The 16729-nt window shown below is 39.4% G+C and overlaps 1 protein-coding gene across 1 annotated transcript; it reads left to right on the top strand.

Moving 5' to 3' along the window:
• The first annotated feature begins 200 nt into the window (after positions 1-200).
• UPB1 (beta-ureidopropionase 1) lies at positions 201-16721 on the top strand. Its single transcript, XM_062631398.1, has 10 exons — positions 201-326; positions 975-1146; positions 2651-2738; positions 3443-3537; positions 4690-4851; positions 8783-8952; positions 12071-12152; positions 12992-13034; positions 14118-14272; positions 16485-16721. The coding sequence occupies exons 1-10, from the start codon at positions 226-228 to the stop codon at positions 16578-16580; spliced, it is 1164 nt and encodes a 387-aa protein (XP_062487382.1). The 5' UTR covers positions 201-225; the 3' UTR covers positions 16581-16721.
• Positions 16722-16729: the final 8 nt, after the last annotated feature.

The following is a 16729-nucleotide window of genomic DNA, read 5'->3' on the forward strand; positions in this document are numbered from 1 at the left end:
GGGGACTTGCCCCACAAGCACCAAGTTCCCTCTCTGCGGCACCTCAGGCCGCACAACCCAACCAGCCCTGTCGGACCCGGCGCTGGCCCCCGCCGAACCCCGCTGAGGGGAGAGGGGCGGGTTCCAACAGGGCCGCCAAGGGGTAAAGTTCGGGGTGGACGCAAGCGTGGCTCAGGGTCAGCGCGTGCCCAGCCCTTGGAGCGCCTCGCCTCGCCTCGCCTCGCCATGGCCGGGATCCTGGAGTCGGTGGAGTCGTGCCTGGAGCGGCACCTCCCGCCCGAGGAGCTCTCCGAGGTGAAGCGGATCCTGTACGGCGGCGAGGCAAGGTGCGCTGCCCCGCTTCCCGCGCCCCCGCCGCGGGTGGTGTGGCCCGGCCCGGCTCCCTCCTCCCCTTTGGGCGCCGCGGGGCTGCTTAGCCCGGGATGAGGGGAGAGGAGTGGGTTTGAGGAGGGGTGCGCGGGATGCAGGGTGGCTGAAAGGAGAAGGAAGGGTAGGGCCTGTGGTAAGGGGGGTGGTTGCGGAGGTAATCCAGCTTTGGGAAGCTGAGCGGTAACAGAGGTCCTGTGAGAAGGTGGCTGACAGGAATGAGAGACCTGAGAGGGATCTGGTCGGTTTGGGGTGAGGGAGCGGGAAAAGCGGGGATCTGTCATGAGGAAAATACATTAAAGTGTTTGTGATCCGGGGGTGGTAGATGGAGGTTTGTACGTACGTGCGCCTTGATTTCTGTAGCAAGGTGTTATTAATGTCTGGAACTGACGTTTACAGAGGAGGACAGCGGGAGTCTGCTGCCATGGAGGAGAGCAGTGAGGTTTGCACATGACCTGGCTACTGTCTGATACATCCCTTATGCTTGGGAAGTATCAGAAAGTGTTTGGGGCATGGGAGCTCGGGTGTCTGAGAGACAGACTGCATTTGTGATCCTTTTCGTTAACTGCATCTCATCTTGAAAGGTTTTTGTTTCCTCCTCAATTCAGAAAACTTCATTTGCCAGCTGCTGCTCTATCAGCTGCTCAGGAAAGAGATTTTGAGCTGCAGGGCTATGGATTTGATGCCGAGCCAGAGCAATTGAGAAGGCCACGTATTGTTCGAGTGGGACTGATACAGAACAAAATTCCACTGCCCACAGACACAGCAGTGTCAGTCCAGGTACACAAACTGGGAGCTGGGCTGTCTGTGTGTAACTCATGCTCTCCTGGGTTGAGACATAGCGTACAGGTTGATATTAGAAACTCCGTTGTGCAGTGTCTGCTGATTGTCTGGCAATAGGGGACCCATCACTGTTTTAATACAGCATACTCTAAGAAATTTAAATGACACGTTCGGTTTTAATGTTTCTCAGAAACATCTGTTGTGTTGCATTCACCTAGTGAATTGCCCCAGCCCCCCCCTTTGCGGTGTTTCCAAAGCTAAATATTTAGTCACTGATTTTGTCCATGAAAACCCTTTGTCTCTCAAATGAAACGGAAAATCATTTACCCAAAATCAAGCCATGGAAGCACAGGCGCAGTTCTTGTTTTAACCGAGAAATGTTCCATTGTAGGAAAATCTGTTAGGGTAAACACAGATTAATAAAGCTGTGTTCATGATTCTTTGTACAGCAGTAAATGAAATCTTATTACAACGTGACCATCATTTCTCACCATCTTGGACACAAAAGCACTGCGGTGACACATGTAGAGAAATAGCCTCCTAAAAGTAGCTTGTAAAAAGTGAAAGAAAATACCCTATTTCTAAAATCTGGAGCAGTAGTTTTATGCAGTGACAGGACAGAATATTTCTGAAGTAATTTCTTTTGGAAAGATTACCCATCTCAGATGCAAATAATTAATTCAGTAAATGGATCAAGTTTGTGGATTCTTTGTAGCATCTGTTGAAAGATTACCAGTTATATTCTTGATTTTACCTTCTAAATAACTAGTTAACTATTTCTGTAAATCAGTGTACAGTTGTTGAGTTCATAGGTCACTGTTGACTTTTTCTTATTGACAGCTGAACACATCAATGCAAAGGGCTACACCTATGCTTATATTTAAGTAGAATACTCAAGAAAAAAGTACTTTGAAACAGTGTTTTCTGACTAATTAATACATGCTTTGATGTTTTTTCTTAGCAATAATCTGCTTTGGTTTTATGACAGGGATTTAGAAAATAGATTGGAGTTAATAACTCAGAGAGTGTCCAAGATCCGTAAGTGTGAGCAGGATTTGGAGATAATGAAGGAAATACTGTCCTTACATCACGTTTTAAGATTCTGAGTATTTGACTTTGAATTTGTATTTACTTAACATCATTCTGTAGATTGTTTGCAATGAGCAGCAACATTTTTTGCTGATTTTGTTACAGTTTTTTTGCTATTTGCAGATCAGTAAGCAATGAAGTGCCCTGTATTTAAATGTTGTAACCATCGAATTAGAATTCCATTGGATTGCTTTCTCTATTTTCAGCATCTAAATGCTTTTAAAAACCTAACTCTTTCTATTATCAGTGTTCAGAAATGGTAACTTCCTGAGTTATTCCCCCTGAAAGCAATGAGACTAAGTATAGAAAAAGATAAATTCAGTGTGAATAAAACGTGTAAACCCAGGCTGTTAATATACAAATGACTTCGAACATACAGCATTTTTTATAGCATGACATTTCTCACAATCAGGTGGCTGCACTGCACAGACGAATTGCGGAGATTGTGGAAGTAGCTGCACAATCTGGGGTCAACATAGTTTGTTTCCAGGAGGCTTGGAGTGAGTATTTTCTGTGATTTCTCCTAGATTTTCAGAGGTCAAGTTCCTTCTGTTTTAACACATACCCTGTACTAGAAGTATGTTTTATAAGTAAACGGCAGAGATCTTCCAAGATAGAGCAGTTCACTGATTTACTTTCAAGAGGAAAACCCAAAGAATCTTAGTTAGCAAAACTGTGTGGAAGATGCTATAGTGAAGTCTGTTATATTGAAGAGTGGTGTGTGCTGCAACAGTGATATTTCTGGGTGTGCTCCTTTTTCATGTCATCTTTCATGAGCCTTTCCTCTTTTTTTTTTTCTCCTAAAATGTTTGGTTTTTTTCTCTATACAGGTAGTAAGAAAATTCAGTTTTAATGAAGATACAGTCTTTGAGATTGAATAGAGGAAAAACCAAACCGAAGGCTGATAAAATGTTTGTGAAAATTCACAGAAAGTGTACAGTAGTGACTGGGGTATATTTTGTATTTTTACCTCCAGTAAGGCTTCACTGAGTGCATTCTTACTCTTCTGTTTTGCTCTGCAAAGGCCCAAAACTCCCTGTCCTTGTTTAAAATATTTTAACTAGCTTTTGCCTTGAAACAAGGGAAACAGTTGAATCCTTCTTCAGTGCTTAACTATTTTTTGTCTGTATTTGTGCAAGCAGTGTGTATTTCTTGAGTGACATGAACATTCCTGTCAATTTTGTCTTGCGTTGATGTTTTGCAGCCATGCCCTTTGCTTTCTGTACAAGAGAGAAGCTTCCTTGGACTGAATTTGCTGAGTCAGCAGAGGATGGGCCAACAACAAAATTCTGTCAGGAGGTAAAAAAACAATGAAGCAAAAAACCGCCAATGAAGCTTCCAACCCCAGCCCATACCTGCCACTGATGAGCATGGATTTCTTCTTTGTGTACTGGTCTTATACTACTGAGGAAACTGAAATAATAAAAATTTCGACTTGCTTTACAAACATTATGATAGTGAATGAGGTAGAAATGGACAACTGTGCCCAGTATTTAGTGTTTAAGCTATTTGCCTTTATAGACTACGTTGTGCCATGGAAGGCATTTGAAACTGCCCTTTTAACTGTGCCTGAATTTTCAAGGGAGGAACCATTCTTCATATAAATATTTTTAATTTCCATTTCAATGTAAAAGCTCTTTCTTGCCTAGAATAGTTGAGCATTAAGCAATGCTTGTACGAAGGTGTGAGAATAGCCAGGATTTTCTAAACAGGGAACACTTTCACATAAATCTTTGCATCTCCCTGTGAAATGACACCAAATGTAGGAGACTTTGTATGGACCCAAGGAGATTTGTTATTGTCTGGTTTTTATTTTTCCAGAGACTATTGGCTGTAAGGGTGGCAGAGTTTATTTTTGTTTTCTAACATTTTTTTTTAAATAAGGAATTTCAATTATTTTACAAGTGGCTGAAACAACAGGAGACTCTTTTGATGTCAAATTTGCCCAGATATGCACTGACCTATTAAGTTTTTGTAGACAGCATAATATCTTTAGTCTGATCTGTGGAATTAATGACACTGGGGAAGTGTGGATAAATAAGTGATTTGAAGGAAAAGAAGTTGCTCTATTTCTCAACTTATATCTGTGTTATTTAACATTTTACTTTTGTTTTAATAACTGTTTTCAGAATGGAACGGAATCTGTCTCTTCCTATACATGTGACTAGATAGAGGTCAGCTCTGTAGTTTGACCATTGCTGTTAGAATGCTTTTTCCTGTTGGTACCTTGCATTTCTAGTTGAAGGATTCAGGGGGAAGGCTGTCTGTGATGTATCCATGTTTGCTGAAGAAACTCTGTTGATGTGGGCGTGCCAGTGCAAGTTAAGCATTAGCCCTTGATAACTCTCGGAATAATGGACCAGATGAAAGGGTTTTTTTAATCCTTCTTTATGAACAAAATGTGAATATACTGCAGGCTTGTGAATAATAGAATTGTGTTCATTTGTGTAGCTGGCAAAGAAATACAGTATGGTTGTGATATCTCCAATCCTGGAGCGAGATGAAACACACGGGGGAACTCTCTGGAATACTGCAGTGGTCATTTCTAGTTCTGGAGCTGTCCTTGGCAAAAGTAGAAAAAATCACATTCCAAGGATTGGAGATTTCAATGAGGTAAGATGTGATTCTCAAGCTAGTCTTACCTTGTAGCTTTTGTTCAGGTCAGCATATGTTCTGTCAGAGTCAGGTTGGCAGCAAATGGAATGTATTTCTAGAAAATGTGGTTCAATAAGTGTTAAATTGGTTTTGGGGTTTTTCTGGTGAAATTATGGTAAGTCAATTTATCAGTATGTCTGTTAAAGGACAAATAACACTGAATCTTTGTTAGGTACTGTTTCTTGGCCTGATGGAAACTAAGGAAGTATCAAGAATCTTTAAAACAAAATTCCTAGTCACAACTTTGCTGTGTTAGTTGTGCATGATTGGCTTAGATAGTTTTTGCATGTGTGCATGTTGAATTTATTTTGCTTTGGAAGGCAGTTGTTTCATGGTTTGGGTGTAAGCATTCAGATCTTGATCTCTGTTTCTCTGTGAGGTTGTCTTGGAAATGACAGTTACTTTGCTTATGTTTCTTAGAGCAGAATCCCTTAATTCGTTATTCTTCTGACTGAATAGCTGGTTTATGGCCTCTTCTGTTTACTAATCACATTACTTCCACTGAAGTAATTTTTAGGCTGTCCTCCAGAATCGGCTTCAGAAGCTGAACTGGTAGTAAAGGCAATGTCAGAGGAAAACTGGTAGATCTGAAATGTGTTTATCCATCCATAGAACTATCACAAGAAGAAAGATGAGGTTTAAATATTAACCAAAGTCTAAAAATACATTGTCTTACCTGAGTCTCTCCTTGTCAGCTAAAGTGAGTTATTAACAGAGGCATTGCTTCTAAGCACTGGGGTTTGCAATATACCTGCAGTTGCTTTTGTTCCCTGTCTAAATGCCCCAGTCAAGATGACGCTTCAGAATCCAAACTGCATTTTTATTAATTTTTAAAAGTTTTTTGGTGTCTTGAAACTTCGTGTTCGAGACCACTGGCAGTTCTGACCTGGTCTCCCACATCTGATCAGACTGGTTTGTGTTTCTTCAGAGGAGGCTGTTAACAGGTTTCTGCAGAACAGATTACTGGCACAGGCCTGTCAGTCACCAGTGTTGACTCCTATGTTTAACAATAATTTTTGTTATTTAATATTATTTTATCAGCTCTGTCTTTTAGCTAGCAAAACAGTAACTAACAAACCCATATAAAATACAAGCCCTAATAAAAATGAATTTTGGTTACTTTCCACATTCTTGATTTGTTCCTTGTGTAATCAAACAAAAAAAATATATTCCTGTTTTCTTGCTAAAATATGATGTCCTAGTGTTCTGTGGAGCATCAACAGATTACAAGAAAATTCCTTGTTTCCAGGTATGAAACTGTAATGAAACACACCTAAAAAATATTCTTTTAGAATTTCATTTAAAGTTTTGCATGATTTGTAAAAGCAGTTAATTCTTATAATCGTAAATGCCAGAATTACCACAATATTATATCTGTATATCTTGCAGGTATACTATAATGATATGACATTTCTTGTTGTACCTATCTTATAGAAACAAGTAGTGTTTACCTAAAACAGCATTGGCTTTTTAGCTAGTTTTGTTAGCAAAGCATTAAGTCCACTCTTCTGAGCTGAGCAATTCTGATAAAGGAACTTTAGAAACCACGAAGGCTACAGGGAAGGATTATGCTCATCTCTGTTATTTTAATGTTGTTTTCTCTATCAACAAAGTTAATGCCCAAGGAAGTGTTGAATTTGAAATGACTTTTTTGTGGATCATCTCTGTAGAACAGGTAGGGAAAGGAGCCCTGTTAAAATTATCCTTGCTGAATCAGTGAGAATGAAATGAAAAGTGGAATGAGATGGGTCTGTGACCTGTTCAGCCATTTGTGGTATGGCATAGAAATAAACAAAAATCTGTCCTTCTTGAGACATCAGTTTGTTGTTGTGGAGATGAGCAACATCTTGTGACCTCTGGTGAGCAGCAAATGAGAACTGATGAATTCCCTGAAGCAGCAGCATTCTTGTTTTCCTTCTCCCATTGTAATAAAATAAAACTGAGAATAGAAGAAAAAAAGAAAGGAAATACAGTCAATTAGCAGAATTGTTTTGAAAAAGAATTGTGTGAGTGCCCACCATGTGCTGTCTACAGACATGAATGGAGGTAAAATCAGTGCCCAAGAGACTGCAATTTCACGAGACCTGATAATGAGTAAGAAACAGGAGATGTCACTTTCACTGGGCACGCTGACCCTCTAGTCCTTGATTTCAGAAGATGACCCGCTGTATCTGTCATGCCATTCCTGCACACTTACACGAAGCCCTAGATTGTTCTTCAGCTGTAGCTGCGCTTGCTCTAGGCCTGCTTCCTTCAAGACCAGTGCTGTGGTTGTTACAATAGACAGATAGTTTCAATAAAAATGGAATTGGTTACAAACACACCTCTCTAATGTGATAAGAGACGTGCCCCACTGGGTCAGCCTGATGTATTGTGTACCTTGCTTTTCTGTCTCTTGAGATCATCACAAAAAGGGACTACCAGGAATAAGTCTGGACACTGTGACTTCTGTACTCCCTCAGAATCCACAGTCATTGTTTTAGGGATTTTGGGTGACATGTTCCTGCCTGTTTCATTTCTTATCAGTGTCTTTGTCTAATCCCTTCTGAACCCGGTGATAATACCTGCTTTCACAAAGACGCACGTTTCAGAAGTACACTGCCTGTTGCAAGAAAAGAAAGTTACTGTGGTTGAAAATAGGTAAAAGACTGTTATTTTAGAGAATACACACTACTCATGCTGCTGCTCTGGGTTGCCTGTATTCATCTTGTCCATTGCCTTTGTAATTTTGTAAATCTTACTCATTATATCTCCATCAGCCTTCCATCTGCAGATTGAGGAGGCTTTTTAGTTGCTCCTCAGAAGAGAGCTGCCCCATCCCTTTCAGCTGCCTTTGCTTATTCCATCTCTAGTATATCGAGATGCAGACAGCAGGATTGCCTGGAGTACTCAAGCCATGGGCACACTAAACTTTTATAAACCAGCAAAACAATGTTTTATTATATTTTAGTACACCTGCTGCTTATGTCCCAAGTTTTCTTGGGTTTTTGGCTACCACTGAGCAGGCAACTGTCAGGGATGCCACATGTACCCTTTTCTTGTATCTGGGAATAACCATATCTGTACATTTCATTTACAATACCTCTGTGAATGTTTGTCTCTCCTGATAGCCGTTAACTGCCCTGTCCTTCTCTTCCCCAGTGCCTTTTATAGGAACCAGTGCATTCGTGACTCTTTAGAAATGTTTGATAAGATAAAAGTTCACAGCATATGGTAAATGGGATCTTTTAAGCCAACAGTTGGCTCCAGTTTCTTTGAGGAGTGTTCTGTAGTTTTATATTGTGATTTTCCTGGTGGTTATTTCAAGCCCTCTGTTCAAAGCAATAGCTATATAGAAGATTTAAATATCGAATCTTGGCTATACACTGGTATTTCCTTACAGCGTTCATAAACTTACTGCATGTCATTGCATAACAGGTGAATGTAAAGGAATGAATGTGTTCCTGAAGGAATGTGAGGGAATGAATGAACGTGTCCTTTAAACAGCGTTCATCATCTCTGTTTTTTACCAGAATCAAAGGATCATTATGTCTTCGGAAAATTTTCTCATGTGGTGAAAGTACTAAGAGAGGTGCTTACGGTTTGGTCATTTATGAATGTCTTTAAGCTTCTGTAGAAGGTTCTAGCATTAGTAGAAGCATGTATGTCAGAATCGAACAGCGCTTAGGTGTAGTTTGAAGGGAAATAGGCTTGAATTTGATCTCAGCAGCTGAAGAGAGCCACTTTTTGCTATACACCCATTACAGTGCAGCTGTGTACTAAGTGAAAGGTGTTATCTCTCATGGCTTAATTACTGGAACCTGATAATCAGAAATTGCAAGTGTCAAAGCAATGTTGGAGGTGGTAGTTTTCACTTTTTTAAGAGTCTGCCTTGTTTTTTTGTCTGTAGTCTACTTACTATATGGAAGGAAATACAGGACACCCAGTGTTTCAGACCCAATTTGGAACAGTTGCTGTGAATATCTGCTATGGGCGTCATCACCCTCTGAATTGGCTCATGTTTAGTATGAATGGAGCAGAGATCATCTTTAACCCTTCAGCCACTGTTGGACAGCTCAGGTAAAATACAAACTGATTTAGGCTGTTTCGCACTTTCTTGGTTAACTCAACCTCCAAGTCGCTTGCTGTGTCCTCACGGCCATCTTGCCTAAGGTCTTGGAACTGGAGGTGTAGCCTCTTTGTTTTGCCTTCATGAAGTAATCTACATTCTTCTCCATGTGGAATTTTGGGCTACCAGTCTGCTCACAGTCACTGATTCTCTTCCAAAACTTCAGTTATACATCTGCACGTCTTTTGTCTCTGAGAGTTAAGCAGCGTCCAGCTGCTGTTCTGAAAATTAATGAGAGTTTACTTACATTATTTATGTCATATTTTTACTTTACGACAGGCAGTAGTAATTTACATTCAGGCTTAGTTTGCCAGCTTGCATTGGCCACCTAGGAGCTGATAATTGCCAAGCTTTTCCCCAAAACTATTTTTTTTAATAACTGTTGGCAATCTTGTGATTATCAGACCTCTTGAACCAGACTGAACTAGTGTAAACTGTTTCCCTTGAGATTAATCATCTGCAGATTGACATTAATTGCACCCTACTGACTTGATTTCCTAAAAGCCAAAAGAAAACTAGCTCAATGAACTAAGAAAATACACTTCTTAGCTAGCCCATAATGATTAATTTGGGGATTAGATCTTGAATATTCTCTGCCTCTTATTAGCATCAGTCACATTTGAATGTGCCATGCTTCCAAAGCATTGCCTGACACAGGCTGTGCATTGCCTGGGATATAAGGTGATGAAAAATAACTGCGTTGCTTCAGGGCTGGCAGGAGAGCTTTCTTTAGGTACAAACCTGGTAGAAATGGGCTCAGCAGTTCTTTACACCACTGCTCTAGACAAAATCACCATGCCTTCCTTTCATTCTCATTGTATTCTGGCCTTTGCTATTCTACTCAATACTTTAAAATTAAAATTAGACTATTTATAAATTGAGATGTGAGATTCCAGAATGTGTCTGCACATCAGCTTAGCGCATGATGGAGCAGCTGTGCATTTTCTTGTTGTTTTGGTTAGGGGTTATGGGGGGATTTTTTTTGTTCTTTTCCCTGGTAGAGTAGGCTCTGAAAAGTAATTTAGTCGTGTGTGGTGTTTACATATATACAGCTGAGGAAGTGATGGTAATTTATGCTTAATTCTCAGTATTAATATTTTTAACCCTTTTCAGCATAAGTGGTTAGCTTTGTTATGGGGGAAGGAGAAGTCTGGCTTTGCGAGTTCCTTGGAACAAGATCATTTCCTTTGTGAGTTAAAAAAAAACATATTTTAGGCCAGCTGAACTGTTTTTTAGTTTCCAGCTCCAAAGATAAGTTTTAGGAAGCTAACAGGAGCATATTTCATTGTTACTGATGATATTGTAATACAAAGTATAATATCCAGTAGGAAAAAAAAAACAACAAAACAGCCCCCACATCTTTTACAATGGTAAAAATTCTTTCTCATTTCTCTCTCCCTTCAGCTAAGCTTGTGTGCTTGGCCTAATTACAGAATAGTTTCATTTTTATTTCTTTAAACCTAGATGAATAGACTTCTTTGGTGTCAGCTGTGTAAACCTTAATGTTTGAAATGTTCAGGCAATACAGACTTGCTCACTGGGTATGCAAGACAGTAGCAGAGTTAGAAATGTGACAGGAATATCTTCTTTTTATTCCATTTTCTGTTTCTTCAAGCTTCCCACAATCCTTTTGCTTTTCATGTTTAATGCAAATTTGGAGTTTTCATGGTCATAGAATATGAATCCATTTTTTATTTTGCTGACCAGTTAGAAAGTTCTGAGGATGATGAGCATTCATAATAGGGTAGAAATGGTGAAAAATATATTAGAGGCATAAAATTTTCATACCTGCAGCTAGTTCTGATGCGGAGAACCATGTGTTTAGAAACCTGGAGGGTGGAACTGCAGGTTAGATTCTGTCATTCAAACTGCCTTTATATTTTGTGGTATAGAAGATATTTTATGTGTTTATATTAATGTTGGGAAATGTCATTTGAAAAGAGTTGAATACACAATGCTTTTGAGTCATTTATGTTAGTACTGGAATATTTGTGATGTTTGTCCACTTGTAGCCCATTAACAGGAAAGCAAACAGAAATTACCTTGTTGTCACACAGCACTTCATCAGTGTTTCAGGTTCTCCAAATTAGTAGCTTTCACTCGATTGTTTTTAAGCACAGAATTTTTACTGCAGAAAGAGTATTTGATGTAAAAACTGTCTCTGGGGTTGCTTCTTGGCTATAGGTTTTTTTTCTGTCTCTCTTCTGTGAAATTGTAATGTTCTGGAGCTTTTCAGTAAAATCCCTTTTTCTTAGAAGAGCTGGCTGCCAGACTCAAAGCAATTGAGAGAAGAGGCAATAAACCAAGTCCTTGCAATCAGTCCAGTTCTTGAGTCTGACTGGGAGATTAATGAGTCAGATGCTTGCAACCTTGTCTTGGTATTCAGAATCTGGCAGGTACAAGCTGTCACAGGAGTGTACAAATTATATCACCTTTGTTTTGGAGCTCTGAGTGCTTCCAGGCATCCTATTAACCAGTCATCCCTGTGTATCAAACTAACAAAAAGAAGATTTCTTTCATTTTTAAACATTAATCAGAATTGAAATCTCCTTTGGAAGAGAGACTTTTTTTCCTTCCTTTGATTTTTTTTTTCTTTTTTTTAATTATTCCTCCCTCTTTTTTTTTTTTTTTTGCCCCTATTCATTGCTACAAAAGCCTCTCCTCAACTGTCTGGGGAAAAAAAGGATGCAACTTCTATGAATCTTGCAGCTTTGCCGCAGAATTATGTTTGGTGTATTGAAAGGTAATGGAATATGAAAGCAGATGTGTAAATCCTTTGCATAATTCAGAATGTAAAACATTTTACACTTTTAATTGCTTTGAAAGTCTTGAGCTGTGTTAAATTTCATTTTTTTTTCACATGACAAAGCCATATGTACCAGATTACCAGGTAGAATTTCTTAAACTTGTATTTGAGCAGAAAATAATTGTGATTGTAAGACCAAGATCAGTCTTCGTAGGTAACTCTGACCTTTTTTGTCAGAAAATGTAGTGTGAGACTGTCACAACCTGAATTCAGCACTGCAGTAGCGAGTAGTGAATACCTGCCTGCTCTTTTGTGTTTTGCAGCGAGTCAATGTGGCCAGTCGAAGCAAGAAATGCTGCTATAGCTAATCACTGTTTTACGTGTGCCATCAACAGGGTAGGAACGGTGTGTATCTTCGCTTTGTTATTTAATTTCATAATTTAAGTATTGTAGCATGAGTTCATTCAACGTAATAAACTGAATAGCACTGGAATGCATAGATTCCTCTACTGTATAACTACTGTATTACTGTTTATAATATAATTTGAAGGTGGACAATGATAAAGAGATTGAGAGCTGCCTTATTGCTGGCAGCTTACTTTTTGGTTGCAGCTGCTTCCTGTTCTTGAATTGCTCTCTGTAATCGGCACCCTCCCTTTTGCTAATTTTCCTGGTTTCTGTGTTAAAGTAAGTATTCTTTTAGCCAAAATGACTGAAGATTAAATACATCCTCCAGTCAGTGGTACACAACTGTTTGCTGTTGTACCTCTTTCTGCACACTGAAATTCTATGTTAAAAATTCATATTGCACATAAGAGGTCATTCTTGCCTTCACATTAGTCCAGATACCCTCAATATGTGTTCTTTTATGAGGTTCTGTCAAAAATCCAGACTTGTTCTTGCCATTATGTGAATACATTTGCCTTCTTTTGTGATCCGCAAAGATGCGTTTGGTTAAATGTCTTCTCTTTTGCCCCTAAAGATAGACTTGTGAAACTGATAGGAAGCATGTTCCCCAAAGTGTATGAAAGACAGGCAGTGACACAAAAAGATCTTGCTTTCTACCTTGTCCATCTTAGAGATTAGGCCCCTCTGATGACTCCCTTTAGACAGTGCTGATAGTATGCCAGAAAAAAATCTTACTAGATTTATATAAACTTCCATATTAAATATGATAGACTAGCAAGGATTTCTTGCGTGAAATGGAATTATACTGCCACCTACGGATTCTTCTTATTTCACAGGAATACTACAGAAATTCCTTTACTTCTGGAGATGGTGGAAAAGGTATGTTCAGAAATCACATGCAGCAGTTGCTAGTAATTGTTAACTAGAAACAGTAGCTCTCCCATAGGTGCCTATCCCATGACAGCTATGGTAGCCAGCAACTGTCATACTTAAGACTGCTGTTTTATAAGCTGGAGAGAAGAAGCACTTCTTACTAAAGGCACCATGGTGTGTGGTCACCAGGAGCTGACACCTAAGGTTTCTGTATATTTTCAGAGGATGAAGCATTTTGGAGTCAATGTGGTGTTGCAGGACTGGAAGACAGAAATCCCACAAATCAGCCTGTGTTGTCACTGCATGCATGACTTCTTATTTGTAGTTGTAAGATTATTAACAGTAATAGTCCTAGACTAAATCCCCAGCCAGCCAGTTTTGCCCTGTTCCACAGATTTGCTGAAAGTTAAAGAGGATGCTCAAAGAACATGAGATTTGCTTGTATCTGCTTCACTTGTATGTTTAAATACTGTAATTTGTCCTGTGGCAGCAATGACTGCTTCTGGCTTTATCTGGAGTGGGCCTGAGCCTCTTTTTACCTAGTTCTGGAGCAGCTGTGTGAGAAAGGTCTGTGGTACCCATTGCTTAGTGGTACAACAGATGCGGCTAAGTTTTGGCACAACTGAGAGCTGTGCAATATGAAGATATTTCCTGTGCTTCAAATCCCAGTGGTTTCACCTCTGACTTTTGTATTGACAATGGAATGGGTGGATCTTTCTCAGCTGTTTTGGAAATGTATGAGTTGACAATAAGAATTCATTTAAATTCTAAATAAAAAACAGTGAAAGCAAAGCCTTTAGTTCAGAGACTTAGTAGTGGTAAGGCATAATCATACACTATTTAGAAGGCAGTGCGGGGAGTTTTCTCCTGTTAATTCAATGTATGTGAAAGCTGTACTCTGCATGAAAGTAACTGCTGGTCAAAAACACAGTTACCTTAGGATTGTGCTGTGACTCTTCAGGATGATGCCTTGTTCAAAGCAAGTTAGTGAGCAACAACAAGAAGTAGAGCCAGGTTTTATAGGACACTGCATGTTAAGTTGTATACTTACTTGCAGGTGGCATTACATGCTTTTTAAAAATCTTTCAGCACACCATGACTTGGGCTACTTTTATGGCTCAAGTTACGTAGCTGCACCAGATGGCAGCAGGACACCAGGACTCTCTCGTGTTCGGGACGGACTTCTGGTGGTGGAGATGGATCTGAATCTTTGCAGGCAAGTCAGTGACAAATGGAATTTTAAGGTAAGCCTACTTATAAAGAAACAAACATATGATACTAGAACAAACAAGCTTTCATAATGATTTTATGATCTTGCAGTAGTTTAAAGACAGCCCTTTTTGTTGTTTTTCAACAGTCCAGGGCTCAAATTGTTGAACTAATTTAACAGGATGTTCTCGAGGCCAAAGTCACAAATGGATTCCTAAAAGGAGTAGCCAAATTCAGGGAAACGAGGCCAGTAGCTTTTAAATGAAAAGGTTAGCCTTGGTCCTTGCGGTAGAGTGCCAGGAGCTCCAAGTACTGCTAGGGAAGTGCATGTGGTTTCCTTAGGCAAGGTATGTGGGCATTTGCACTGAGCTGAGATGGGCCTTTGATCTGACCTAATATGGTGGATCTTTATGTTCCTATAGGCCTTATTTGTCAGTTTAAATGAAAATCAGTGAAAACCCAAACCCACAACAATCTGTATGCTTCTGAGAGCTTTCTGAATGGAAACTTCTTGCACTGTTAACTCTCTGAATTTTATGGACATGTTGAAGCCGCAGAGAACTGTGTACATTCATCTCTACAGCATCCTAACACACTTTGAATTTACCTGCAGCAAGTTAAGATGGCTGCAAGCTTTTCCACGTGGCTTTAACAAACTTATTTATTACTATTCTTTTAATATTCTGAGGTAAAGCTCATTTGGATCAGCTTTCCTGAGGGTGCAATTTGATTTAATTTGTCCAGCAGTGCTGCTGGTTTAAGAAACTGACACCTCAGCACTGTAATTTGCTAACCCTTCAGTAGTGCCAGTACAAGCTATGCGGGGTGTCACCCTGGATACTGGTTTAGTGGCGTGATGGGACTTTATTTATTTCTTTTAACACACATTTATTTTACAGATGTGTGTAGTGGGTAGATGGTTGTTGTAGTAGTGGAATTAAATTGTGCTGAGAGATTCCCACTGTTGTTTAACTCAGGTCTTTAGTTTTGCTTGCCATGGAAATCTGAAGCCCTGATAGCAGAGTAGAGATTTAGTGTGTCAGGAAGCACATGGAGCATTGCTTACCACAGTGTCATAGGGGTATCTGAACAAAAGCAGTTGTATTGATTAGGAAAAACAAACAGTAAAAAAAAACAACCACTGACCTTTGGCTGTATTGTACAGAATTGATTATTTTTTGTTGTGTTCAAGACTTGTGTTTTTAGCACCTTAGCTTTATGTTGATGGTGTGGATTGCTGTTGTTGGTCTTTTGGCACATAAGGCACAGCTGTAGCTTTTGTTCATGTGACAGGGGATATCTGTTTCCTTTTCCTCCTGTTTGTGGCCAAGACAGAGGTAGTTCTTGATACGAGGGGAATGAGGAAGTATGAAGCCACCAGTTATCCATTGCATAAACCCCTTGATAGCAAGCAGGAACCTATTTAACCTACTCTAGTATCTGCAGTTTGCATTCAATGATGCCTGAAAGGGATTTAAGTAGAATGTCTTTTCTAAACTTACAGCAGGAAAATAGTTAAACAAGTAGCCATCATTACACTCTGGCAAGAAAGAAGTAATTCAGCCCTCCCACAGCCAGTGTTGTAGACTGTACACTTCGGAAGACGGTGATAGCACTACATAAAGTGCTGTATTCCAGCCTCCTAACTTACTGTATCACCCAAAGCAATGATAATGTTTTGTATTATTAATGACTAAAGTAAGAGCAACCCAAATACCATCAGTGGCACATTGCTGCCAACAGTAAGTTTGCATGAGTTCATCAGTTGTCAAGGACATGATATGACAGGATAATTACAGATACACTCCTTTGCCTTCACTGACATAATTTACTTAAAAGAGAGTACTGTTGATGCTAAGAAAGTCAGTCCACCTTTCACATTCAACTTTCATCTATCCAGGATAACCAAAATAGCCTTAAGTAATTAGTCAGCAGACATGACTGTCAATGAAGGAGAGCTGCAAAACAGGAAGGTGTTCAATTTGGAGTTGTACTTTTCAGAGTAGAAATGTACTTTTTTGGGGGGGTACAAGTATAGTTTTAGGCAACACAATGTGAGTTCTTTTAGAAAAGTAGGTTAGTTTGTGCTAAGACACTGGAGGTCTTGCATTTTGAGTGAATTATTTTACATTTGGGGAAAAATAAATAGTATGTCATCATTTAAAAAAAGGGTGAATGTAAATATTTTCTGCTGAAGTACTTCCACAGCTCACCAAATGAACTGAAGCTTTGTTTTTTCTTTTCCAGATGACCGGTAGATATGAAATGTATGCAGACAAGCTCACTGAAGCAGTCCAGCCTTGTTTTATACCCAATATAATCAAAGAGAGAGCATCTCATTAATGTCAAATAAAAAGGTACCATGGGATGATAGCCTTACTGTGGATCACAAGCTGTTATTTTCATGTTGTAATTTTAATTTCCTGTAAATAACTTTCAAGTAGTAGAACTCAAACCTTTGTTAAGTAAAATGATTGCAAAATAGCTTCTTT

This window comes from Pezoporus occidentalis, unplaced genomic scaffold (assembly GCF_034315485.1).
Source record: "Pezoporus occidentalis ecotype Australia unplaced genomic scaffold, CSIRO_AGI_Poc_V1 ctg37, whole genome shotgun sequence".
Classification (NCBI taxonomy): Eukaryota; Metazoa; Chordata; class Aves; order Psittaciformes; family Psittacidae; genus Pezoporus; species Pezoporus occidentalis.

What these genes read in the sequence shown, in the direction of transcription:
- UPB1 (XM_062631398.1), top strand. Translation starts at nt 226, where the DNA reads ATGGCCGGGATCCTGGAGTCGGTGGAGTCGTGCCTGGAGCGGCACCTC. An exon ending in GCCACTGTTGGACAGCTCAG is followed by an intron (nt 8,953 to 12,070) that starts GTAAAATACAAA and finishes TGTGTTTTGCAG; the next exon opens with CGAGTCAATGTGGCCAGTCG. An exon ending in TTCTGGAGATGGTGGAAAAG is followed by an intron (nt 13,035 to 14,117) that starts GTATGTTCAGAA and finishes AAAATCTTTCAG; the next exon opens with CACACCATGACTTGGGCTAC.